This window comes from Caloenas nicobarica, chromosome 4, assembly GCF_036013445.1.
Source record: "Caloenas nicobarica isolate bCalNic1 chromosome 4, bCalNic1.hap1, whole genome shotgun sequence".
Taxonomy (NCBI): domain Eukaryota; kingdom Metazoa; phylum Chordata; class Aves; order Columbiformes; family Columbidae; genus Caloenas; species Caloenas nicobarica.
Genome location: NC_088248.1, coordinates 78,001,640 through 78,026,997, shown reverse-complemented (window position 1 = coordinate 78,026,997; position 25,358 = coordinate 78,001,640). Strand labels below are relative to the sequence as shown.

The window sequence follows — 25,358 nt, the reverse complement described above, 5'->3', positions numbered from 1 at the left end:
GCCCGGCTGGCCCTGCTGTGCTTGGAAGCACAGAACGGTTCGGGTTCAATCACAGAACGGTTCGGGTTGAATCACAGAACGGTTCGGGTTCAATCACAGCACGGTTCGGGTTGAATCACAGCACGGTTCGGGTTCAATCACAGCACAGTTCGGGTTGAATCACAGAACGGTTCGGGTTGAATCACAGCACGGTTCGGGTTCAATCACAGCACGGTTCGGGTTCAATCACAGCACGGTTCGGGTTCAATCACAGAATGGTTCGGGTTGAATCACAGAACAGTTCGGGTTCAATCACAGAATGGTTCGGGTTCAATCACAGCACGGTTCGGGTTGAATCACAGCACGGTTCGGGTTGGAAGGGACCTTCAGAGGTCATCTGGTCCATCCCTGACGCACCCCAGGGTGCTGGATGCACCAGGACACGGGTCCCTCTTGGTGCCAGGGACACTGTTGGCTCCTGTTCGACTCGTCGTCGACCAGATCCCCCAGATTGCTCTGCACGGAGCTGCTCTGCAGCATCTCATCCCCAGTCTGTAGGTACAGCCAGGGTTGCCGTGTCCCAGGTGCAAAATCCGGCACTAATCCCAACAAGCTCCATCACCTGGATCATCCCCACCTGCCCAGGTAAAGCCAAGCGGCTCAACGCTGCCCGCGGGCGACCACGCGAAGCTGAAGCCAGGTCAGTGTAAAACCCCGTGTGGTTTGGAGGAAGCAGCATGTGGTGTCTCCGGGTAGAAGTTTCAGGGTTTTCTCAGCCAAGATCAACGGCGTCGTTATCACTTGGGTAGCACCACGTGCACATTACATCACGTTAGGTGCAGGTTTGCACCAACACAACCCCACAGGATTCTCTGCTGTCGGACGGCACTGCCTGCCTGGGGCAGCACTGGGACTTCGGTGACTTAACACTTTGTTTTTCCTGGAGAAAATGGCCCAACAATTCGAAAACGGACTTGTGGAAAGTCATCAGTGCTTTTCCTTTTATGGCCAAATGCAATTTTTTCATCCCGCTAACCAATAGTTTTCAGAAAACTCCAGTGCTCTGAGCTGAACCAGTACAACATTATATCAGGCCATACAAAACTGGAAATAAATTGCGTATTTTTTGCAACGGGCTTTTTTTTTTTTTTTCTCAAGCAGAGAAATACCGAAGCGATAACCAATTCTTCCAAACTTCTTTCGGTATTAAAAAATACAAAATCTATTTAGCGTCTTTTTACACACAAATGATTGGCAGTTTGATAGCGGCCCATTCACTGCCATGAACTTCAAGGGAATATCAGAGTAATACTTCAGTGTGCCAAATAGTCACTTTTTTCCCCAGTTTTCCAGGACAAACTGACTCCCTCTGCTGGTGCTTTTCAAAAGCGATCAGAGAAGTAAAGGAAAAAAATATTAAACTATTATTTTCTTCTTTCCATTCCGCCAAAATATTGAGAGTTTGGTGCAGGGGAATGCATCAAGAGGCAAAATAAGCTGGAGAAAGCTTGTGGGGAAATAACAGTTTATCTTTGTGTTATTGTTTTAAACAGAATAATTGGAAAAGAGGCAAAACAAAGAATATTTGCTGTAAAAGCCGATATTTCCAGCATGTCAAGTCATACTCAAGCAACAGTTGAGCGACCCAGGGCTTTTACTTACTGAATGTGTTCTTAGCGCCGCAATGGTTTTTGATAACGCCATCTCCCACAGCTCATCAATATAGGCTCGATTTACCAAACCCTGCGTCGTATGCAAGATGTGATCTTCAACTACAAAAAACCTAACGGAGAGGAGAAAATGGCACCGTTATCCAAAGTTACGGGTTTCCAGACATCACGAGAGATCTGCAAACACCGCACGCGAGGGACTCGCGGCGTTTGCACATCCACAAATCTCCAGAGCAAGCTCAGACATCTACATCAAATACATCTGTATCAAATATAGCCAATGCTAAGCACTTTATTCACTTATTTTCAACGTCACGGTGTTTTATGTGATGTTTCACTATATTATAGAAGTGAGCTAAAACGCAGTTCATAGTAATGCGGCTCTGTATACACAGGGTGTTTCAAAAAGATGGACCCAATTTGAAATCACTGTCTCTCTGAAATTTGGCCCCACCTTTTCGAAACAGCCTGTACAAAGGCAGAATTTCCCCACTCGAAGTTCTCCACCCCGTTATTTGCACAAGAACCGCTGATTAAACTCCGCTCCAGCCAGCAGCAACCGCATTACAATTGGTGAACTGCAGGGAAAAATACTGAAACTGCGGGGAAAAAGACTCCCTCGCACCCTGGTACACGATGTGTTCACAACCGTTTAAAGGCAATCACTTCACTCCAATCTCCAGTTATCAAACATACCAGGCTCAAAATAAACTGTATTTTTTCAAGGAACAAACGTGGCACCATACGGACATTTTAAACAGCCAAGCACAAAATCTCCGCCGTGTTTTGTCGGGGAAATCCAGCCCAGGAGGATGGACACACGAGAATTCTGACACTGTGTTCGCGATGGTCGCAATAAGATGTTGAAATTATTATCGTTAGCTGAAGAAATTTCAACATCATACCCTATCTTTCCTAGGTTAACGGTCTTAGGTTGCCTACTCTTAGATTTCATCTGGTTTTGGAAAACTCTTGTCAAATTTGAGTGCAACAATAAGAAGCTCATAGGAATAGAGGCTTAAGAACCGCCTCCTTTACCAGGAAAATAATCAAAGAATAATTATCAAATATTAAAGAATAATTATGACAGAGGGCCTATTCATCTCATTAGTGGGGCAAGTAGATGCACATTGTCCACAGACGTTATTTATCCTGAAATTCCCAGAAATGCTCTTGCTGGTACAAGAGCTGGCAGGTTCCTCTGTTCTCCCACTAGAGACGCAGTAAAGTTCACAGGTGCTATAAAATACACTCTAAAACACTTTAAAAGCCCAAACCACTTTTTTTTTTTTTTTTTTTTTCCCCTCTCTTTCAGCTCCATTTAAAGGACTCCCAAAAAGATCAACATTCCCTCTGCTCTCTTTCTCTCTGGGCTCCTCAACAGCACTGTGCGCACATATTTAGCGAGGACGTATATAAAAAGAATACCTACCCTACAATTTGATTAAAATACTTCCTGTAGCCATCTAAAGTTTCATGCTGCAACAAAGACAAAGTGAGCAAAGATTAAAAAAAAAAGGTGGCCAAGAGCAATTGGAAATAAATTAAGAGACAACCCCCCCGGTACCAGCATGTCCAAAGATAACCCTCTGCTCTTTTAGTTGGCAGAAAAAGTTTGGGAACCACAAATCGTACCATGTTTGAAGGTGGCTGCAGGACCAATCTGGCTTGTTTTCTTCTCTGCTTCCTATAGTAGCTCTCGAAAGTTTCTCGGGCACCCTGGAAAACAGAAAAGATCCATTCGAATCACTATAATGGTTTGCATTAACTGTTAACTTGCAATATACTGCGTTAACTGTTAACTTGCAGTATAATGCGTTTAAGATCCAAATCGCATGTTCCTCCAGCAGGTCTGTTGCAACATTTTCCTGCAAAATGCAATCCAAATATCAGAAGATAATGAGTTTTACTCAAAACACCGAGTCAAAAAAACTACTTTTCAGGTATAAGAGTATCCGATGAATTCTTCTGGACCCATTTTTTCTGTACCCTGGTGCACAACCAGCTTCTTTACCGGACCATAACCTGGACAAACATCAGATCCATTTAACCAATTTCTAGTGTTAGCAAAAAGCAAGAAGGGAAAAACAATGCCAGAAATTCTTCCACTGATTCAGGGGTGCAGAGTGATGCAAAGCCGTAAACATCTGGGAATTTCAGAAAAACATGCTTGTGCGGGTTATAGCAATTTATGAGACTGGTCTATATAGTCAGGACAAATAAAAATAGGTTTTTGAGCTTATTTTCTCAGCTGAGTAAGGCACCAGATGTCAACCTCCTCTACTACAAAAAAAATAATTAATTAGAAGAAAAACCTGATGCTAATTTAATGATTCTCCAGCTACTACGGCATTATACAACTAGGCTGCCTTAGGATGCCCTCGACTAAAGGAGTCTTACGAAATGTCTGCGACAAACCCCTGAGGACCTGTTGCCCGACTTGCTCCTTGTCTTCTACAAGCTGGAGCTCGAGGCTTAAGCAAAAATTCCGCCTTGTTGATGTGCCCAGGAGCATCCCCGGCCAGTACCGCCCTTCCCAACGGGGTTAAATTCATCAAAACACCTTCTCGCAACCATACACATACATTGCAAAGACCGTGTAGATTTACACCATGGATTTTGTCTCTGAATTACACTTTTTGTCCAAGCTGAGTATGAGGGGTGCACAGGATGAGCAGCTCCCGACCCATGTGGGCATGTCTCTCCATTCCCTGCCCTGGGACAAACCGGGATCAGGTATAAATCCAAGTCTTAATCCTGCACCAGCTTGAGCCTACAAGTAATCTGACATTTTAAGAAAGCTTTTCAGAAACAGAAACTATCGGGGAACCAGCATTTCCACATCATTTGTCTTCTCAACGTTCTCAAAAGCTGTTTCCCCTTGGCAAGGGAAGGGTCATGAGCCAGAAATCAGTGATCTGTGGGTTGGACCCAGAAGAGGGAGGATTATTACAGTTTTTATCAGCACTGGAACCCTGCAGAAGACCTCCAAGCAGGGAGCTCTGACCTCCCTTGGAGCTCCTCTCCCAGCCCAGGAGGTGATGTTTCCCATGACGCTGGTGTTACCCATCTCCTCTCAGTTTTGTTGGTGCCACAGGAGAACCAAGACGGAACGGTCTGTCCTACTCCCACCCCACCACTGATGGGACCAGACTTCAGATGTTTATTAAATCCTCATCTCTCAAAACCCACAGAAGTGGCACAAAAAAACCCTGATCTTCTCCATCCTGACCACGAGAGCAACTCCTCTCTGGTAGCATCACTGAGATCTTTGGGCGAAGCTCCTCACTAACCCGCTGCTACCAATGAATTTGTGGTGCAAATTCAAAACTGAAGGAGGGGTTTTTTTTCCCATTTCTTTCATAAATTAACATACAGCACCACTGAAGGCAAGATCACACCGAGGTTCAGCCACAACTACCAGTGCAATTGGTCACACCAGCCACCATGTTTAGGTTTATTAAATAACATATGGAAGTCGGTGGGTAATTAATTTCCCGTTACTGAACAGGCATAAGCTCCATCTCCCCAAGCTACACGAGATTTTGGGGTGACCTCAAGGAATTATTGGAAACTTGGAAAGCAGGAGGCCAGTCTGAAACCAACCAGCACTTTTAACACCAGATTTTGAAAATTTCTGCTAAGACTGTGCCACAGCAATTCAGCTGAAATCACTCTCACCCCCCAGCTGAGCTCTGAGAAGATCCTCCCTGCTCACCCCACACTCACTGTGCATTTCTTCAGGAAAAAAAAAGGCCAGGAAGACATCCAAGAACTCAAGGGTGGTAAAGTACTGGCCCAGGTTGGCCAGAGAGGTGGTGGCTGAACCATCCCTGGAGACATCCCAGGCCAGGCTGGACGGGGCTCTGAGCAACCTGAGCTGGTGCAGATGTCCCTGCTCATGGCAGGGGGGGCACTGGGGGAGATCTGAAGGTCCCTTCCAACCCGATTCTACAATTCTGTGATCCCACACGCAGCTCCACTTCCAGCACAGCTCTGCCCATCCTCTCAATCAACCTGCAACAACACCGACCTTATCCCGGAGCCCTTCACCTCATTAAAAAGCTTCTCTGTTTCATGTGTCCACTTTCCCACCGGCTCCTCAGGAGGACTGTGCAGGTCACCAGGTGCTGGGAGAGGCAGAAGCCACCGAGTCTTGGGGACAGGGCAGCGGCAAATAAGTGTCCCCATGGCCGAGAGCCGAAATCCTCGACCCCATCACTCAGCTCCTTTGCCACTGGGAACAAACCCCAAGCCAGGTTTCTATCCCTATTTTAGTGGTGGCTTTGAGAGAAGACGACCACTGGACCAACTTCGCAATATCCTCTGAAAATTAAACTATTTTGGATTGCACTTTCAGAGGAAAAAAATGTTTTCCACAGACACAAGAAGCAAAAGTGATCCGAGCTGGGCTGGAGATATCACATGAAGGATTCCCTATAAACCTGCCTCTCAACATTGGAGGGAGGCCCTTCAGCCCCACAGGGTGCTTGAGCGGTTTCGGATGCCAGGTCCTCCTTGTTCCAATCCAACTAATGGCTTTAACTATAGGAGAAGAGAAGGAACAGCAAAGACCTTTGAAACCATTCCCAAAAAAATGTAGACCATATTCACATTTTAACAGTTTCCTTAAAATTTATGGCCTAGAGACCTGCCAATGTGACCAAAAAGCATCTCCCTCCCAACACACTGTTCCCTGTATTTTCTTTCTTGAGCCTTTTTTGACTGCCTCAAGAATTAGGGGCTCTCTCATGAGAGGCTACTCCAACAAAAAACTTCTCCAGGCCAAAAAATCTCTCTCGACACTATCCGCATTCTTCTTGCACACAATTTCATCCTTTTCTCTTAAGTGCATCCCTCCGTCACCTCCCTAGATCTTTTTATCACTCACATATTATATTCTCCTATGAACACAAAGTCTTTCTTCCCCTTGGTGGCAGTTTTAGCTTAGATCACCCAGTTTCCCATATTTGACCTGTCTGAGACTACATAACTTCTGGGTTTTCAGATAATATTACTCCTCTGCATTCTATTTTTTAATATTGGCAAAAACCCAAACAGAAATAAACTACACCAAAACCAGAGCTGACCTGCATGTGAGCACGTACGCTCGGAGCAGAGCCGCGTGTGCATGTGTCCTATTCCTGCTCTCCATGTCCCCCCAGAGTGAACCAGTCCAACTTCTTTATTTTCTCCTAAAAGCAGCTCTTTCACTCTATAAAGATGCATTGCACCTGCAACATTTTTCTTTTTTGACAAAACCCATGATGCACATGAGTCACCATCCCTGGAGGTGTTTAAGACGTGTGGATGAGGTTCTTGGGGACATGGTTTAGTGGTGGGCTTGGTAGTGTTGGGTTAACGGTTGGACTTGATGATCTGAAAGGTCTTTTCCAACCTAAACGATTCTGTGATTCTATGCAGATCTCAAGCAGGTCTGAGAAAAAGGAACACGTGGGAAAGACCAAAGGAGCAACCCAAACTCTGATGGACTTCCAAATCCACCAACAACCTTCTGCAGAAGCAAGACGCTGCTATTACGTATCATGACAGAGGCAGCATCCTTGCTCCTTCTCAATTTCTTGTGAGTTCAACCCATGACTTGGAGAAATCAAGTATTCACAGTGGGGAGAGGAGAAGGAGGTCCCTTTCCTGTCCATCTGTTCGGTGTTAATGAGAACAGATTTTGCCCAATTCTCAATCTCTTTAAGCAAACAAGAAGAATCCAAAGCTACACTTCCAAATTACACATTCATTGTAACCACTGGTCCAGGAAAAACCCTCAATAATGCCTCATATTTTTAAAATTACCCAGCAGAACTTTCCTTCTCAAATTAGCTTCAGAGTTCACAGAGTTGGCAATGAGAGGCAGATAATTAAGACTGTAGATGAGCACCACATAAGGGAAAACAGAATATAATCACAAGAATGCAAAAACAACAGCTGAAAAAAACCAAAAAAGTTTCATAATTCGGGAGCAGCAGAGAGCTGAAAGCAAACCTAGCTGTGAGTTACATAGGGAAAACCGTGCTGTAAGCTTTATTCTGCTGTTGTCCTCAGCAAATAATTAAAATACTCAGTAAAATGGGACTTTCTGGATCCAGAGCATGCAGATGACAATAATTTGGATCACTAAATCTCTGCTTACCTGGAAGCAGAAATGTGCCCTGTGTGCTTCACGTAATGATAATTCACTAGCTGCATCCAACTGGGTAACATGTGCCATCAATTACCCATCAGTCTATTGGCTGAGTCATCTCAAACGCTTTGTACTTGCAATATCATTAGTCCATTCCTTAAAAATGAGTGGATCTTCCAAGCTCTTGCATTAAAATATCATTACAAGGACAGTAAGGTGATGTGCTATGATGATATATGCTGAGTAGATTCCTCCCTTGAGAAACCCAAGTTGTGCTTAGTTTAGAGTATATATGTGGACATCAGTTAATCACGTACGCAGAACGAGCAGAAATAGCTGAAATTCACTTGTAACAGCTCAGTTTTAAATGCGCCACAGAATGTTTTTGCGGCACCCAATCCACAGACCAAGCCACTCGCATCCCTGCAGCTCCGGTTTAAGCAAAGAGTGATTAATTTGGCTTCGTCCCTCGTTAGTTAGAATCTTAAACCCACTGCCCATCTGGATTTATTAATGTATTAGCACCAGCTACCGCATGACCTGGGCTTCTCCTGAATTTTTCTCTGGATTTCACTTGCTCTTCATCCGTCTTTGACTTCGGTCCACAGAAATTCTCAGGCACATGTTTTGGGAATTCCCCACCTTTAAGAGAGACTTGCAGAGCATCTCACAAAAGCACAGCTGCACTCTTATACAGCCCATCTCCAGGGCTTGCACAACTGTTTCCCAAGAAGCCGCTCAGTATTCACCTATGTAAAAACACATTCAATGACTGCCTGCTAGAATCACAGAATCATTTTGGTCGGAAAAGACCTTCAAGATCATCGAGTCCAACCGTTCCCCCAGCCCTGGCACTGCCCCATGTCCTGAGAACCTCATGTCCGTCTGTCCAACCCCTCCAGGGATGGTGACTCCAGCACTGCCCTGGGCAGCCTGTTCCAATGCCCCACAGCCCTTTGGGGAAGAAATTGTTCCCCACATCCAACCTCAACCTCCCCTGGCGCAACTTGAGGCCGTTTCCTCTGGTCCTGGCGCTTGTTCCTGGGGAGCAGAGCCCGACCCCCCCTGGCTCCAAGCTCCTTTCAGGCAGCTCAGAGATCAGAAGGTCTCCCCTCAGCTCCTGTTCTCCAGCTGAACCCCCAGCTCCCTCAGCTGTTCCTCCTAAGATGTCAGCTTGGGTGACTGACCAGGTTGATGGGTACCTGGTTGGCACCTGTCCATACCTGGTTGAATGGTAGGGTTCACAAGGTTGTGGGTTAACGGGTCATGCTCTACATGGAGGTCTGTTAGGAAATGGAGAATGACAGCGAGGGTTGTGGGACCTCCCTCGCTTAACCTCTTCAGAAGTCACCTTGAGGAGGCAATAGACGTGGTCTCATTCACTTTGCAGATGACCCCGTTACCGTCAATATACTTGACGGCAGGGCCACCATCTGAAGGGGTCTTGGTAGGCTGGAGGAATGTGCCAACATGAACATGATTAAATTCAATAAGGACAAATGCCAAATTTTGCATATGAAATGGAAGAACCCCTGAACCCCTTGCAACAACACAGGCTGAGGAGCACTGCTTTGGGAACACCTCTGTGGATAAGGACCATAAGTTTTGGTAGACATCAAGCTGAACATGAACCACCAGTGCATCCCTGCAGCAAAAGGAGCCAAAAGCATCTGGGGATCTAATCCTAACACCTATGAGGAGGTCATTCAGAAGATGGAGCCAGACCAGCTTCACGGTGCTGCACAGCAGGAGCAGAGATGATGGGTACAAACAAAACAGACACATTTTGAGTGGTTGTAAGGAAAAACTTTTTCACAACAAGCAGAGTCAGGCAGCAGAAAGAGCTCTCCAAAGGTGTTTTACAGTCTCCATCCTTGGAAGCTTTCACGACCAGACTGGATAAAGCCCTGAGAAACCTGGTCTGATCTCACCGCTGACTTGCTCTGAGCAGGAGGTCAGACTACAGACCTCCTGAGGTCCCTTCCCACCTGGGTGACCCCATCCTGTGAGAAACACGCTTCACAAACAGGCTACGTAGAGATTTTGAAGCCTCCTGGTATTTTACACACGGTTTATTTCCCGCCCTGGCCTCCAAATGTCCTGCTCACCAGCCATTTCCCACGTGTCGTGTTCTGCGAGGAGGAACGGCCAGAACTGGGGCCAGAAGTCCCATTTCGGGGGGGGTTACACTCACAGTTTAGCCAATCTCACTCTCATTTCTACAAGAAACAGTATATTCCTCTTCTCCCATGTCGCTGAGCGGGAGTGCTGGGATGTGTCACCCCTCACCTGGCTGGAACAGCCCCTACAGATAGTGTTTCATTTTAATTTGCCTACAAGTGCCAAACGACATCTGGCATCGTGTCAATGCCGAAGAGCCGCCCGGTCAAACCTGGATCTCACCTCTACTCCCCTCTTGTAACCCCAGATCTCCACGGGCACCCCCAAAACCAGACACCCGATGGCTCGGCAGCTCAGAGCAGCACTTCGGATAGGACCTGCCTCGTCAAAAAAATTTTAAATCCTGCCAATAACCACTTTTCACCCCAAAAGAAGCCGTTTGTTTTAAGGACAGATGATCATCCAGCTCTTAAAGAAACCAACAGGAGCTTGTACACTAATTAGAAATAAGTTGCAAGAAAATGAGTTTAGAAAATAAGCTTCACGTGCCCTGAAGATCTCCCAAGATAAGAGAACACCAGTAGCCACTAATGAAACACAAAGAAGTCCGACTCTTTAGCAGATGTTTAACTTTAAAAATATAAGTATTCCCAAATAATATCATGGAGGCACACGGGCATATGTGCAGGTGCTCAGCACGGAGCGTGCAAGCGCTTTGCTGAATCAGGATCAAAAAGGAGGCCCTTTGCTCAGCCCCGTGGAACCGCTTGTTGACTGTAAACACCACCTCGATACCGACAACAAAAAGATAAAGCTAAGCAGAAAATTGCGTGGGGGGAAGAGAGCACAACACCGCTTTTGAGGCGAGCCGCTCCCCCCGAGGGCTGCAGGGCCGAGCGGCTCCCGAGCGGCCGCGCTCATCTCCACGTGTCCGCACGGCTGAACGAGCACACGCGAGCGGAGAACACGCACAGCCCCTTCTCCTGGCCCGGGATGTCTCCACCATCCTCACCGGACTGATTTTCTGCGCTGCTTTGCTGGCCGGTGTCTCATCATGCTGAGCATCTCTTCCTGCAGATAAAAGGGCCATAGAATGGTTTGGGCTGAAGGGCCCTCCCCAGCTCCCCCAGCGCCCCCCTGCCATGGGCAGGGACATCTGCACCAGCTCAGGTTGCTCAGAGCCCCGTCCAGCCTGGCCTGGGATGTCTCCAGGGATGGTTCAGCCACCACCTCTCTGGCCAACCTGGGCCAGGCTCTCACCACCCTCAGGGGCACAAATTTCTTCCTCACATCCAGCCTTGGGCACACACATGGAACCATCTCCTTCCTACCAGCTCAGCCCAGCCCAGGCAGGATTTGATCTCTGCTTCACCTAACCCTGACTCCAACCGGTGCCTTAGATGTAAGATCATGACCCAGTTCTTCTTTAAATTGGTAAATCCTGAGTTTTAAGTGAATTTCATGTTTCCGGGCTTGTGTTCAACAATAGCGAACTGCCTGACTTAGTGGACTTGCACTCAAGCGCTTAAAAAAAATAATTTGAGAGCCGGCAAAGTGGCAGAAGGCTGAGGAGCGCAATCGAAGGCCATGCCAAAGGAAAAGAGTCCTCCAGAGACCGCGTAGTACCAAGGTCATAAGCAGTCCATTGAAAGAAACTCTGAGAACAAACAAGAGCTGCAAGAGCAGAAAAGCAACCCAGAAGGGTCCACAGGAGCTCCAGCACACCCTTCCGTCCTTCTGATCGTTTGTTTAGTAAGTTCATTTAAAGCAAAAAAAAATTTACAAAGCAAAAGCAAGAAGAAAGCAAAGCTTGACGTCTGGGCCTAACAGGTAAAGTTACCTCCCTCCTGCTCCACCAACTGGTCCAACGTGGTTGGCAGACGCTGGTGGTGCTACCTGGGCCACCTCCATCAGCAGAGATGGAGAAGATGGGAGAGAAACACCCTCCTGGTCCCTCCAGACACAGCACCAGGAGCCCAGGTGAGCTCCCAGCCAGCCCTGGCCGGGCAAACAAGGAATGTGTCATCACCAACACACCAGAGAATCGGATTTAAAGGCAGTTCTCTACAGGATGAAGACGCACGTGGCTTTTCTTTAGCCCTGATGCAAAATGGCACGAGAGCCACTGCTCGTCCCAGGGAAAACTTGGAGACCTGCAGCAGATTTTAACACAGCTTCTCACTGCTTCCCACCTCCTTGGCCATGAAATAGTTAACTCTAGAGGAAAATAGGTAAGATTTCCCCCTTTTTCCACCATCCTCCAAGGTGGACGTCCAACAGCTCCTCTCTCAAAGGAGCCGGGCTCCTTCCCCCCAGAAAATAAGGCCATTACCCCCGTGCCGCTGCCGGAGCCGGCGGTGCAGCATTGTTCCCCAGCCCTGTCTATAGGAAGCAATATCTATTTTCCATTTAGACGAAGGTAAAGCCTTTAATTTCGCCCTCCTGGCTGCAGCTGGAGTTCCCTTTTAACTGCTTGGCCACTGGAGTGAAGACAGTTTTATATGGAAGAAAATGCTGAAAAGGCCACTTTAATATGCTTGCATGTGAAAAGGGGAGAGCTTTTCATACTGCACAGTAATGAGGGTCAGCAGGATATTACACTTCACCATATGGCTAATTTGCACAGCAGGTCAAACGCTCTATTTGCTTTTTTTAAAGACGGCCCTATAGATTAAGCTGCACTAAAATAAAACATACCAAAAGTAAGAAAAAAAAAAAATAAAGAAGCGTGAGGAGGAGATGCCCTCTCACGTTCAAGCCTGGTAGCGCATCCATAGTGTGCGGGGCGGGGGGGGTGTTAAAAAAAAAATAATAAAACTTAAAGATGAGCGGGGCAGGGATGATGTTTTGGGGAACCCCGCTGCTTCAGCATCCCCCCGTGCCCGTAACGGGTACCTGCGCTAATGATGGTCCCCGGCTAACGAGGGGCTCCGGTGATTAGCGCCATGGCCCTCCTAAGCCTAAAGTGTTTTTCTTGGCGTGTCCTGGTCGCGGTGGCCCTGGCGTGACCCGATGAGGCGCTTCCCGTCCCCGCGCAGCTCCCTGCAAATCTGGAGGGTAAAGATTAGGGAACCGCACGGCCGGGGCGTTTGAAGAGGGTAAACACGCTGATTAACGAGCCCGGCTTTTGTAATCGCCTCCCGCCCTCCCCGCTCGCGGCGGACTGTTAATTTATTAAATACCTTAACAAAGGGCCTTTATTAGTGGCCTTAGCTTGGCTGGCTCCTTTCAGAGCATTACTAACTACATCTAATAAAGCTTTAATTGACTATTGCTTTTCATAACCTCTGACCCGGGATGACAAACGGCAGGGCCAAGCCAGCGAAAAGAGAGGATTTCATCCCAAAAGAGGCTGGAGGCTCGCGGGGATGGACGGATGAGAAGTCTGGAGATGAGCATCACCTCGTTCCGTCTGGACCAGACGCCAAGTTCTTCCCACATCGGCCCCTTGCATAGGCGCTTCAGTTTTCCCGATAGGAGGAAATTGGTGAGAAATGTGAAAGTTTAATAGTTTGTGTGATACAGACCTAGGAATTGAGAAACAGAAGTAGAAGAGAACCAGATACTGGTGCCTCCCAACCCATGTTCCTCACTAACTGGTGCTGCAGACAAAATTAAAACCCCACCATTTTCCCCCCTCGTCTCCACGGGATCAACACGAAAGCAATGGGAGGGAGGTGGGGACCAGAAGTAGAAAGACAAATTAACTCTTTGCTTTGGCCATGATCAGGGGTTCCCCTCTTCTTGTGGTGAGAAGCCATCAATGAAGTGACAGAAAACTGCCATTGGCAACGTGATAGAAAAATCGAAGAATTAATAGACCTAAAGGAAAAAAAGAAAGCCTGGGGCAACAAAGATCGCCAGCACAAAACTGCGTCTCCAGCTCGGTGAAAGGTTTGAGTAGCTCACATCTCTGCTTCTCCTCTCCCAAAATCACAGACAAGGCGTTTCTGTCGCTTGCTCCACTCTCAAGATCCTCACCAGGAGCTCAAGCGTTTTGCCTCCGATGCTGGAATCCAGAGTCCTGCAGAGCTACCTAAGCTTTCAGTGCAAATAAGTAGCTATTTCTAATCCTTCTAACTGGAAAAAAGCGTGAAAATGTGAATAAAATGCCCTTCGATTGCACAGTCCAGGAAATAAATACTTTTTCAAATATCTCAAGTTCTTTTGCCTCATTTGTGTTTACCTATACTGGTTTAACTGCGAAAAATCAGAAATTCCCAGGTTTAAAAAAGCAGTAGCCTCTATTCTGCAAAGCAGCTAGAAATATTTTAACCTCATTTAAATAATAATAAAAAAAAAATTTAAAAACCTAATTTCTCTCAAACTCTTGGCAAGACCGGAGCCGTGAGTTCTTCCACGTAGCCACAGACCAGTGTCCAAAGAGCCGCCAGGAGACACCCCATGTCCTGCCCGCGCCGCGGGTGTTCGAGATAACTAAATAAAACCTGAATTTAAGCAGCAGGAACAACCAGCTTCCCTAAACACGTGCGTGCAAATGCGACGTGACGGCAGCGCCCTGATCCAACCCGGCCAGCGCCAGGCCCCTGTTGCTGAAAAATGACATGAGAACGGGGCAAACACGTAATCCTGGTTTTCCAGTATCATTTCTCAGCCTCCAGTAACTTCCGGCACACGGACACCCCCAGCCACAAACCGAGTTTTTCTGTTGTTTGTTTGTTCTTCTATAAATTTGTTCAACGGCTTCCCGTGCCCATGTAAACTCCTAACGTCTGTAAGACCTTACGTCAAAGCTTCAGAGAAAACAGAGGTTAGAAATCAGAACAGACTGTAAGTCTTTAAGAACTAGGGAAAACAGTACGTATAATTTCGTATTACCATAGAATCATTTTGGTTGGAAGAGACCCTCAGGATCATCGAGTCCAACCATAACCCAGCCCTGGCACTACCCCATGTCCCTGAGAACCTCATGTCCGTCTGTCCAACCCCTCCAGGGATGGTGACTCCAGCACTGCCCTGGGCAGCCTGTTCCAATGCCCCACAGCCCTTTGGGGAAGAAATTGGTCCCCACATCCAACCTCAACCTCCCCTGGCGCAACTTGAGGCCGTTTCCTCTGGTCCTGGCGCTTGTTCCTGGGGAGCAGAGCCCGACCCCCCCCGGCTCCAAGCTCCTTTCAGGCAGGTCAGAGATCAGAAGGTCTCTCCTCAGCTCCTGTTCTCCAGCTGAACCCCCAGCCGCTCCCATCACACTTGTGCTCCAGGAATATTCTCTCTTAGAAAAATCCAGCTTGCATGACAAAGCTGGAAGAACGGACTCTTTGGGCTGCACGGCTCAGAGGAGCTAAAAGCCACCAATAACCCACAACCAAGCCCCAAATCCTGGGGTCACCGTAGCAGCAGAGCCGAAGCCTCCCCCACGCCATGGAACAGGGGCTCAGGTGCTCTTATCTTCAAAGCACTCAACAGGCTGGATGGAGCACACAGAAAACGTCTCCTCCTAAAACAATGGGGCAAAGAAGACATCAACAACTCGGCTCTATCTACGCAACAGATCTCCCTCTCCCACCAATAAAGTTGATTTCTGCAGCCGGCGGAGCCTTTGCAGGGGTCTGTCAGGCTGCAAAATGCAGTTCCGGAAGGAATTAAACCCACCCAAAACCTCATTCCTTCCCAAACACAAGCAGAGGGAAAGGACCAGATGAAGAACTGGTGCTTCACGCTCAAACCCTGCAGCGAGTCCACTGAAGAACAGAGAGAGAGAACAAATATCTCTGTACAAAGCAAGCGGGTTCTTTCCTACAGATAAATTTTAAAGCAAAGTCACAAGCAGCACGTCTGGTTTCAAGCACGCTTGTGCTGGGAACTTGCCTTCCACAACTCATTTCGCATTTCCCACAGCATCACAGGTTGCAGGGAGCTTTGCAAGGGGAGAAGGGACAGCATCTCCTCTTTCAAGTCTATTCCCCCGTTGAGAATTTAACCTCTGCGCAAGCTAAGGATGTCGTTTCATGAAAAAGGGCATTTTCACACGTACGTTCACTGCTCATGTTGAAAGCAGAAAAGGCAGTAGCCAGGGGAGAGGACAGGGAGAAGAAGACATGCCTCTCTTCCCAGGCCTGACCGAAGTTTCAAATTAGAAACCTGAGGTTCCGAATGCAGCAACAGATCCTGCGACCCTTTGGTTCCCCGAGATGAAGTAGTTTCTTGGGCAAGAACTAGGACAGAAGCTCTCCAAAGAAATGCAAAACTCTTTGGCACAGCAAAACGCTGTTGCATCCGAGCTGCAAGGGAAGCATTGACAGGACAAGGGGTGATGGTTTTAACCTAAAGGAGGGAGATCCAGGCTGGAGATGAGGAAGGAATTGTTGGCCCTGAGGGTGATGAGAGCCTGGCCCAGGTACCCAGAGAGGTGGTGGCTGAACCATCCCTGGAGACATCCCAGGCCAGGCTGGACGGGGCTCTGAGCAACCTGAGCTGGTGCAGATGTCCCTGCTCATGGCAGGGGGGGCACTGGGGGGGCTGGGAACATCCCTTCAACACAAACTGTTCTGCGATTCTATGATCTGCAAGCAGGTATAGAGCTGCACAAGCTAAATAAGGGGATTTTAGCGAAAAGTAGGGATTTTCAGTGGGAAGCGACTTTTCCTAATGTGACAGACAAGTAGCCACAATAAACCTTCCAAGCAATCCAAGATGCGACTTCCACTTCAATCACATTTTAATAGGTTGAAATATTAACCGGAAATGTGTTTTCTTTTCCATTTAATAGCGGTAGAAAAATTTAGTGTTTTTGCTACTGCTCAGTCATCGGTTTAGAGCTGCTGGATTCATTTACCAAGAGCGAGGGAGCGCGAGGTTTTCAGCCTCTGCTACCCAAGTATCATTTGTTTTGTTATTCTGCTCGGCCAGGAGTGGGTACCACAGCTTTTCCTTAAACTAGACAGAGGAAAAGTCTGCTGCTGCAGTCCAACGCACGATTTAACATCACATCATCCTAGTTACAGGGATTTGGTTTGCTTGTATAAACACTGAACACATGGCCAACCTTTTCAAAGCAGTATTTTTGTATTTACCAAATCAATTCTCAATATTAAAAAGAGAGATGTTCATCCAGAAGGAACATAAAGAAAGACTCGAGTACTTCAAAATGTCTCCCTCGGGGGCCTTTTCTGATCTTAAAAAAATGTACTTTATAATAGTTAGAAAGAAGAAGTGCTCCAAATCTGGAGTTGCTGTGCCTGACAAATGAAGTGAAGCGCGGGGTGCACGGAGCTGTAAAAGGCGAGAAGGACATTAAACTTCTCTGAGATGACAGCTCGAGCTTTCACAGCTCCTCAGAGTTAATGCTGCTCCAAAAGAGCAGAAAGCAACATGCACAAATTAAGATTTGTAGGAAGGTCTAATCTTCTCCCGTGATTATTAGTCAAAAGTTTATCTCTGAGTGGTAGCAGTGCAACAGAAGATCCAACGCATGTTCATACCCTGAAGACCAGTGACACCGATAAGAAGTCAAACACAAGCCGTTTTTCCCTGTTTTTAATAGCTTTGATTTTGTTTTCAGATGACAAAATACATCAAGTAACAGCGTACGTTTCTAAAAGTTATGCCAATGACCAGGACCAGACACAAATCCAGCCCTTCAGTCTTCCCGGCGTCTAATGGAATATTTCCTTTAACTGCTCCAAGGACAGACACACAAGAGACCTTCTCCTGCCATGACAAGGCTTTTCTATGTCAACTTTAGGGAGATTTAGATTGGATATTAGGAAAAAATAATCATGGAAAGGGCTGTCGGGCATTGGAACAGGCTGCCCAAGGAAATTATGGAGTCACCATCCCTGGAGGAGTTGGACAGACGGAGATGAGGTTCTCAGGGACATGGGGCAGTGCCGGGGTGGGTTATGGTTGGACCCGATGATCTGGAGGGGCTTTTCCAACCAAAACGATTCTACGATTCTATGACTCATTCCTGCTTTAAGACTTCCCAGCCACCCGCAAATACGTCCTGAGCGCCTGATCCACCTGCATGGATCAACCCAATCTGCTCCCCAGTGCCCCCACAGACACAGGTTGGTCCATGCTGTGTCCTAAACCACCGTGAGTCAGGGATGACGACTTTCTTGGGTTTGGGCAATGAGGTTTTTGGTAAGACTGAATGCTTTTAGATGGTGTGACATGCCACGAGGCACAAAAAGAAAAGCTTGTCCAAGTTGAAGTTACCCAGAATTAGCCCCTCGCACTCCAGAAGCCGACAGACTCCCAAGCAAAGAGATACTGATTTCAGAATAAAGACCCTAAAAAGGATTAAACGTTCGCTTGGCACTTTGCAGCCTTCACATCGCCCATAAAACCAGAGTCACGTAGCATATCTGTCCACATTGCTTCCCAACCTTAGAAATCTGGAAACACACTTGAATCACAAGACATTTTGACGTTTCAGGTTAAGAACAGGCACCTTGCAGAGCAATTCCACCGAAGCACCATCACTCAGCTCCGAAGCAGAGGAGCACGGGCTCAGCCTTTCACCGGGTCAGGCTGGCAAGGGGACACACACATTTATCTCGGCTTCAACCAGCCCTGTCTCTGCAACGTGAATAACAGTGGCCTTACCTTCCACGCAGAATATGTGGGTGATTTTCTTCTAGGGGAAACCCATAAAAGAATATATATAATAACTCAAAGTGACACAGGGCTGAGATACACTAATAGGAGGGAGCTTCCCTGAGATATCAGCATCCCCCAAAGAAACCTTTACTCTGGATACAACCGTACACAGAAGCATCATTTCAAGCATGTCTAAGAGCCCCAGGTGAGCTCATATTTTAATAGTTAGAGTGGAAATCTCAACCATTTTGCACTTTCTGTGCAATCCCTCCTCCCACGGAGCCAAACCTTTGGGTCTGGAGCACTCGTCTCCGAGCTGGGGGATGGCAAACGCCAAGCCCCGCGCCGGGGAACGCTCCGAAGAAATCACTGCACGTTCAAACAATGGGATATTTGTCAAAGTGCAGCTTGATCGCCAGCAATCATCTGTTTTTCATAACTACATTTGACCTAAACTGAATTGACTGAACAAGTAGCCTGTGTTTCTCATTCTGGAAAATACGGCGGTGCAGCTCCCGCTCCAACCCGCCCCCGCTTCTCCTTTTTAAGTCGTACTTTTGAAAAGTTACAAAGCGATGATGTAGACAGATATTTCCTCATTATGAACAGCAGCGGCTAAACATTTTCAGGTTGCATTTTTTGGCGATCTCCTCCCATTCCAGGTGCCCCGCAGGGTTAAGCACACGGGGACGTGGTTTTCTCCTCCGCTCGCTTTCCATCCACCCTCCCTGCAAAGAAAAGCACAACCCAGCGCTTCCGAGCAGAGGTGGTTTCTAACCGCCCGCTCTCTTCATAATATATTTAAAATTCATTAAAACTTTATAATGAACGAGCTGCCAGGGAAAAAAATGTATTCGGGACAAGCCCATAGAGTCATCCATGTGAGGTCACCGTGCATAAAATCTCTAGGAGGCAACTGCTCGTAGAAGAAAACTTGCTCTCCAGTCTTGAGGAAGGAAGGAAGCGGTGGAAATCGGTCACAAGCTTTGCAAGGAAGGATGCGACCCCAACAGCTAATCAGCTCTTGTCAGGGCTCCCATCAATTAAGGGACAAAAAAAGAAAAAAAATCTCAATTTAAGAAGAGTGCAGAATGAGTCCTTGAGGAAGATGAAGGATGGGTCCGGAGAAAGGCAAAGGAGCCAAGGGAAGAGGAAGGTGGAAGGATAAGAGGCAAAAATGTGCTTAAAATCATGCATTCTGCAACAAACGTCACCCATTTTTTCACTGCTTGCTTAATATTGTGTGTTCTAAGCTGTGTGCCTCCTACAGTAGCACTAATAATCACTGACAGACAGGGGTTTGCATTAATTGCAGACACATGGGGTGGGGGGAAAATCCCTAAATGGGGATATTTCCATGAGGAGAAGGTGCTGAACTGCTGGATGATTTGAATTCAAAGCTCTCTGCAAATCCAACACACACTTGGGAACAAGCAGCAAAGCTCTTGTCCCGCACACCACGATTGAGCAGAAAAATGCTTTGGGTTGGAAAATTAAATTTGCATACTTGTTTTTTTTTTTCTTGTTCTTCCAACGCAGAATGTGAGGAAACGGTTAGGGAGCACAGAGAAATAAAACCAAGATAAACTAATAAACAGATCTTCTGTTCCAAGCACCACCGAGCAGCAGCACATCCAGAATTAGCTACACCCTCCGTCCTGGGAACAAGTCATGTCCTACAGCCTTCTCCCACGTTTGACAACTCGTTTTTGCCCCGTTTTAATGCAATGATCCATACAAACCGAATTCAAAGAGGCACGCGGGATGTTGTACAATTTACCCCCAACCAGAAGTGGCCCACCACTTCTGGTTTGACTGGCCCTTAACTTTGCCCACCTAAACCAACACATATGTAATAATTATGGGTTTATAGAAAATGGTTAAGTCAAGAAGCCAGGCGGTGAAATAGCTGCATTACGCAGAGTCGTAATTAAGCACAAGCACCAGCACTTGGCTCATTTGAGCAGAACAAGAGCTCTCCTTCCCCCTGCCCATCACCCATGGAGCTCTGTTGGGTAAAACCCGCCTTTGATTCTTCTACTCCCTGAAAATGCAGATGACAAAAGTGGAAGGAGGGAGTGACAGACCAGCGAGGTGCCACCATTCAGAGGGACCTGGGCAGGCTGGAGAAACAGCCCAACAGAAACCTCATGAAGGTCAACAAATGCCAAGTCCTGCCCGTAAGAAGGAACAGTCCCAGGTACCAGTACATGCTGGAGGTGACCAGGTGGGAAGGAGCTTGGCAGGAAAGGACTAGACATGAGGAAGAAATTGTTGCCCCTGAGGGTGGTGAGAGCCTGGCCCAGGTTGGCCAGAGAGGTGGTGGCTGAACCATCCCTGGAGACATCCCAGGCCAGGCTGGACGGGGCTCTGAGCAACCTGAGCTGGTGCAGATGTCCCTGCTCATGGCAGGGGGGGCACTGGGGGAGCTGGGAAGGTCCTTTCCAACCCAAACTATTCTGTGATTCTATCACTTGGACGTCTTGGTGGACAAGTTGACCCTGAGCCACCATTGTGGCCAGCAGCAAAGGAGGCCAACGGCAGGTCAAGGGAGATGATCCTTCTCTCCTCAGCGCTGGTGAGGCACAGCTGGGTCCAGCTCTGGGCCCACCAGCACAACAGAGACAGATGACACTGGAGCAAGCCCAGCACAGGGCCACGAAGATCTTAAGGGATGGGAGCATCTGAGATACAGCAAGTGACCTGCGACTGCTCGGCCTGGAGATGAGAAGGCTCAGCAGGACCTTCTCAATGCGTACAACCACCTGACGGCACAGGTAAAGAAGACAGAGCCAGACTCTTCTCAGTGGCGTCTCAAGACAAACTGAAATATAAGAATTTCCATTAAACACACGGAAAACACCTTTTTACTGTGAGGGTGATCAACCACTGGAACGGGCTGCACAGAGAAGCTGTGGAGTTTCCATCCCAACTGGTCAAGGTCCTGAGCAAGCCCACTCCAGCTGAGCCTGCTTCTGTGGGGATCTCCAGAGCTTCCCTCCAACCTCTGTCGGTGAACAGGAGCTTCCCTATAGAGCAACAATGTACAGATATGTGTGCATCCATACGAGTCAACATGCACCCATTTAGTTATAGGGTCTAAACATAAAAATAGCATGAGGCTTCCTATCCAGCAACAGCTGTAGAAAACACGCACCTAAGTTACTACTACAGTAAAGACTTTGCTCTTTAATTGTGTTCATTAACATTTGAAACAATTACTAAAAGGAACAGGCACAACATTTTAAACTATGTTATTCCTTACAATTTTTTATCCTGAGGGATTTCAAGGCATTTCAACACCGTACGACCACAGCTGGGGCAAGACAAGCTGGGGTAGTAAAGCCGGGAGAGAAGATTTAAACCAAGAGATAAACCCCTGCTCTCCTAACAGCTCCTGTGGGTCGCTCAGTGCCCGTGAGCAGGTGATTAAGCCTCTGGAAAGCGGAGAAACTAGAAGTTAAGTCACCCAGACCTCCAGGTAACCAGCTTCAAATGATAGAAGAATTTCTGAGAAGCCCAACGTCTCGTTCCGAGGAACGCTGGAGAGCAGAGCCAAGGAACACCTCTCCGAGGGCAACACTCATCTTCTGAACACGTTGCACATATCCCTGCTTTTTGTATACAGCAATTGCCAACCCCCAGAATCAGAGCTTTTTCCATCACCTTTCACAAAATACGACCCAAGCTGCCTGTTGATCTCTGAGCTGAAGCCACTTCTATTATTATTTTTTCCTTGGTGTTGGGTTGGTGGTCTCATCTTCCCACCGCAAGAGCACAGCGAGCAGCTCCCGGAATGCGATGGGATTTGTTCATTGTACAGAAACTGCCTCGTTCCCACATTTTCCCGAACAAAGGACTGAAATAAGGGGGGGTATCTGCGTCATTAGCCTGTCCTGAACGCTGCTCACTCTTTTCCTGCGCAAATATTTGTAAACAGATTGAGAGTTAATGTCCAGCCAGCTCGAGACCCTTCACAAAAAAACAAAAAGGGGGGTTTATTGAAAACAGGATGGCAATCATTTCCCAGATACTTGGCATATAGGCCTTTAAGATGGGAAACAATATACATAAGCAGGAAAACAGCAACCGCAGCTGTGCGCCAAGCCGTTTTCTGAGATGCATAAAACATGGTGGTGAGTTATTATTTTACAGCCCCCTCCTCCCCCACAAACACGCTCTCCTCTTTAAAAAAAAAAAAAAAATAATAATATGAAGTTTCTGGTCAGCACATGATTATTCCCCCAGGGTTAATTTATGCATAAAATCCACACTTCACTAACACGAATAGATCATGCAGAAGGATCTTCTAAATGTCCCTTTTTCCAGCAGTCTCGGAGAGTCCACACCTCACACGTACTGTACTGACATCCAGTTTGAAGCCTGGGGTGATTAAAATAATTAACAGCACAATTATCTTTACAGTTACAGGGCCAGTATATCCCCAGTTTCGCTTCCATGCACATCTTATTACTTTTGCTTTTTCAGTGATTTCCACAGGCAAGACTCTTAACTTCTCAGAGGCGTTCCTGGGACTCCAGTTTTGGTGATAATCGAAAGAAACTGGATCTGATTCACCAGGGTCAAATCTGGGTCTAGTGTTATGTTGCAATATCCTTCACACGTCACTATGAACTGGCACCGAGAGTGCCATTTATTTATTTTTTATGAGCAACAATGAGTCTTAAATATTGAATAACAGCATCAGCCCAGTGGACTGGTGTCACTTGGAAATGCACAGCACAAGGAGAGGTAACTGAAAAAACACAAAAAGATAAATTCAAATTAATTTTAGAGGAAAAAAGTTATACACAGTAAGGGTGGTAAAGGCTGAAACAGAGAGGCTGGGCAGTCTCCACCCTTGGAGATCTTCAAAACTCAACTGGACGTGGCTCTGAGACCCCTGATATAACTTCAAATTTAGCCCCAAGTGAAGGGTTGGACCAAGGTCGTCCAGGAGTCTCTTCCAGTCTCAGTTATTCCGAGCCTACAGCCAGAGGATGAGAAAAGAGTGGGAATGCTTGTGAGAGATTTCCCTTTCTGTTAAACCGAGTTTTACCTTAGAAAATTCAATGGTCTTCAGGGAAATTCTTCACAAATCAGAGCACTTCCGTCTCTATCACTTGTTATTTTTTAGATACCACCACTTCTGGACACCACCACAAAGTTTTCCGGGGTAGTTGAGGCATTTTTCAAACATTCCCGGGACCCTTCTGAGCCCCAATGCCCGGAAACAGAGCAAATCTTTGAAAGAACCTTCCCATACTTAAACAACACAAATAGTGGTGTTGGTCTTCGGTGTCCTTCAGCTGACCTGTATTCTGTACCACTCAAAGTGAATATCTCATACCAAGATCAGTCCCGATCTTAAAGCTCCCTAGAACCAAAGTTAAAATGACATTAAAGAAAAGTATGCTTCCAAGAAGCGGAAAAAGGTAAAAGTTGTGATAAAGGCTGAAAAGATCTGAGGAACGGTTTATTTTTTTATTATTATTTATTATTATTATTTATTATTTATTTAGATATCACAGCCCGGATGAACGATCGGCTGGATGGGTAAATAATTAGTCAGGTTCAGAGGGTCGTGATTAACGAGTCGTGCCCTACACGGGAGCTGGTAACAAGTGGGGAACCACAATGCGGTCTTGTCCTGGGACCTGTCCTGCTTAACACAGAATCATTGAATCATAGAATCGAATCTCAGAATCATAGAATCATTGAATCATTGGTCATAGAATCATTTCGGTTGGAAGAGACCCTCAGGATCATCGAGTTCAACCATAACCTAACCTGACTCTAGCACTAAACCATGTCCCTAAGAATCTCATCTAAACGCCTTTTAAACCCCTCTTTATCAGTGACTTGGAGGAGGCAACAGAGCAGAGTCTCGTGCACTTTGCAGATGACACCAAACTGAGGGGGAAAGTCATAGAATCATAGAGTTGTTATGGTTGGAAAAGACCTTTAAGGTCATTGAGTCCAACCGTTAACCCAACACCGCCGATCAATACACTCGAGAGCAGGACCACCACCCAGAGGGTCTCGACGCGCTGGAGGAACGGGCTGACAGGAACCTGACGAAAACAAGGAGGAACGCCAAGTCCTGCACCTGGGAAGGAAGAACCTCGTACAACAACACAGATCGAGGACCGACTGCCTGGGGAGCAGCTCTGTGGACGAGGACCAAGCGCCTTGGCAGACAGCAGCTGAACGCGGGCCAGCCGGCTGCCCTGGCAGCCGGCACGGCCAAGAGCCTCCCGGGCTGTGTTCGCAGGAGCCAAGCCAGGAGATTGAGGGAAGCAATTATACCACTCTACGCGGCACTCGTTAGGGCTGTATCTATACACTGCATCCAGTCTGGGCCCTCTCAAATACAGGAAAGACACGGATAAACCGGAGGGTGGAGGCCACCAAGATGGTTGGGGCTGGAGCACTTGCAGAAGGTTAATGGAGCTTGTTCTGTCTGGAGAAGTCACTGTTTTGGGTGACCTAACAGCCACCTTCAGTACCCATGAGGAGGTCACGGAGCAGAATAAGTTGCCCTGAGAGGTTTTGCTGTCTTGGTCATAGAATCATTTTGATTGGAAGAGACCCTCAGGATCATCGAGTCCAACCATAACCTAACCTAACTCTAGCACTAAACCATGTCCCCTAAGAACCTCATCTAAATGCCTTTTAAACCCCTCCAGGGATGGTGACTCCACCACTGCCCTGGGCAGCCTGTTCCAGTGCCTGACAACCCTTCTCGGGAAGAATTTTTTCCTAATATCCAATCTAAACCTCCCCTGGTGCAACTTGAGGCCATTTCCTCTTGTACTATCACTTCCTACTTGAGAGAAGAGACCAACACCCTCCATGCTCCAAGCTCCTTTCAGGCAGGTCAG

At 47.1% G+C, this 25,358-nt stretch overlaps 1 protein-coding gene across 4 annotated transcripts in view; it reads right to left on the bottom strand.

The window, feature by feature from the left end:
* EXOC6B (exocyst complex component 6B) overlaps positions 1 to 25,358 on the bottom strand; it is a 304,536-nt gene that overhangs the window by 125,499 nt on the left and 153,679 nt on the right. For all 4 annotated transcript variants that reach the window (XM_065633563.1, XM_065633564.1, XM_065633565.1 and 1 more), the window contains 3 exons: positions 3,285 to 3,368; positions 3,082 to 3,128; positions 1,642 to 1,762 (listed from right to left, as the gene is read on the bottom strand). In XM_065633563.1, coding sequence (XP_065489635.1) covers positions 1,642 to 1,762; positions 3,082 to 3,128; positions 3,285 to 3,368 — 252 coding nt within the window. The remainder of the gene's footprint in view (positions 1 to 1,641; positions 1,763 to 3,081; positions 3,129 to 3,284; positions 3,369 to 25,358) is intronic.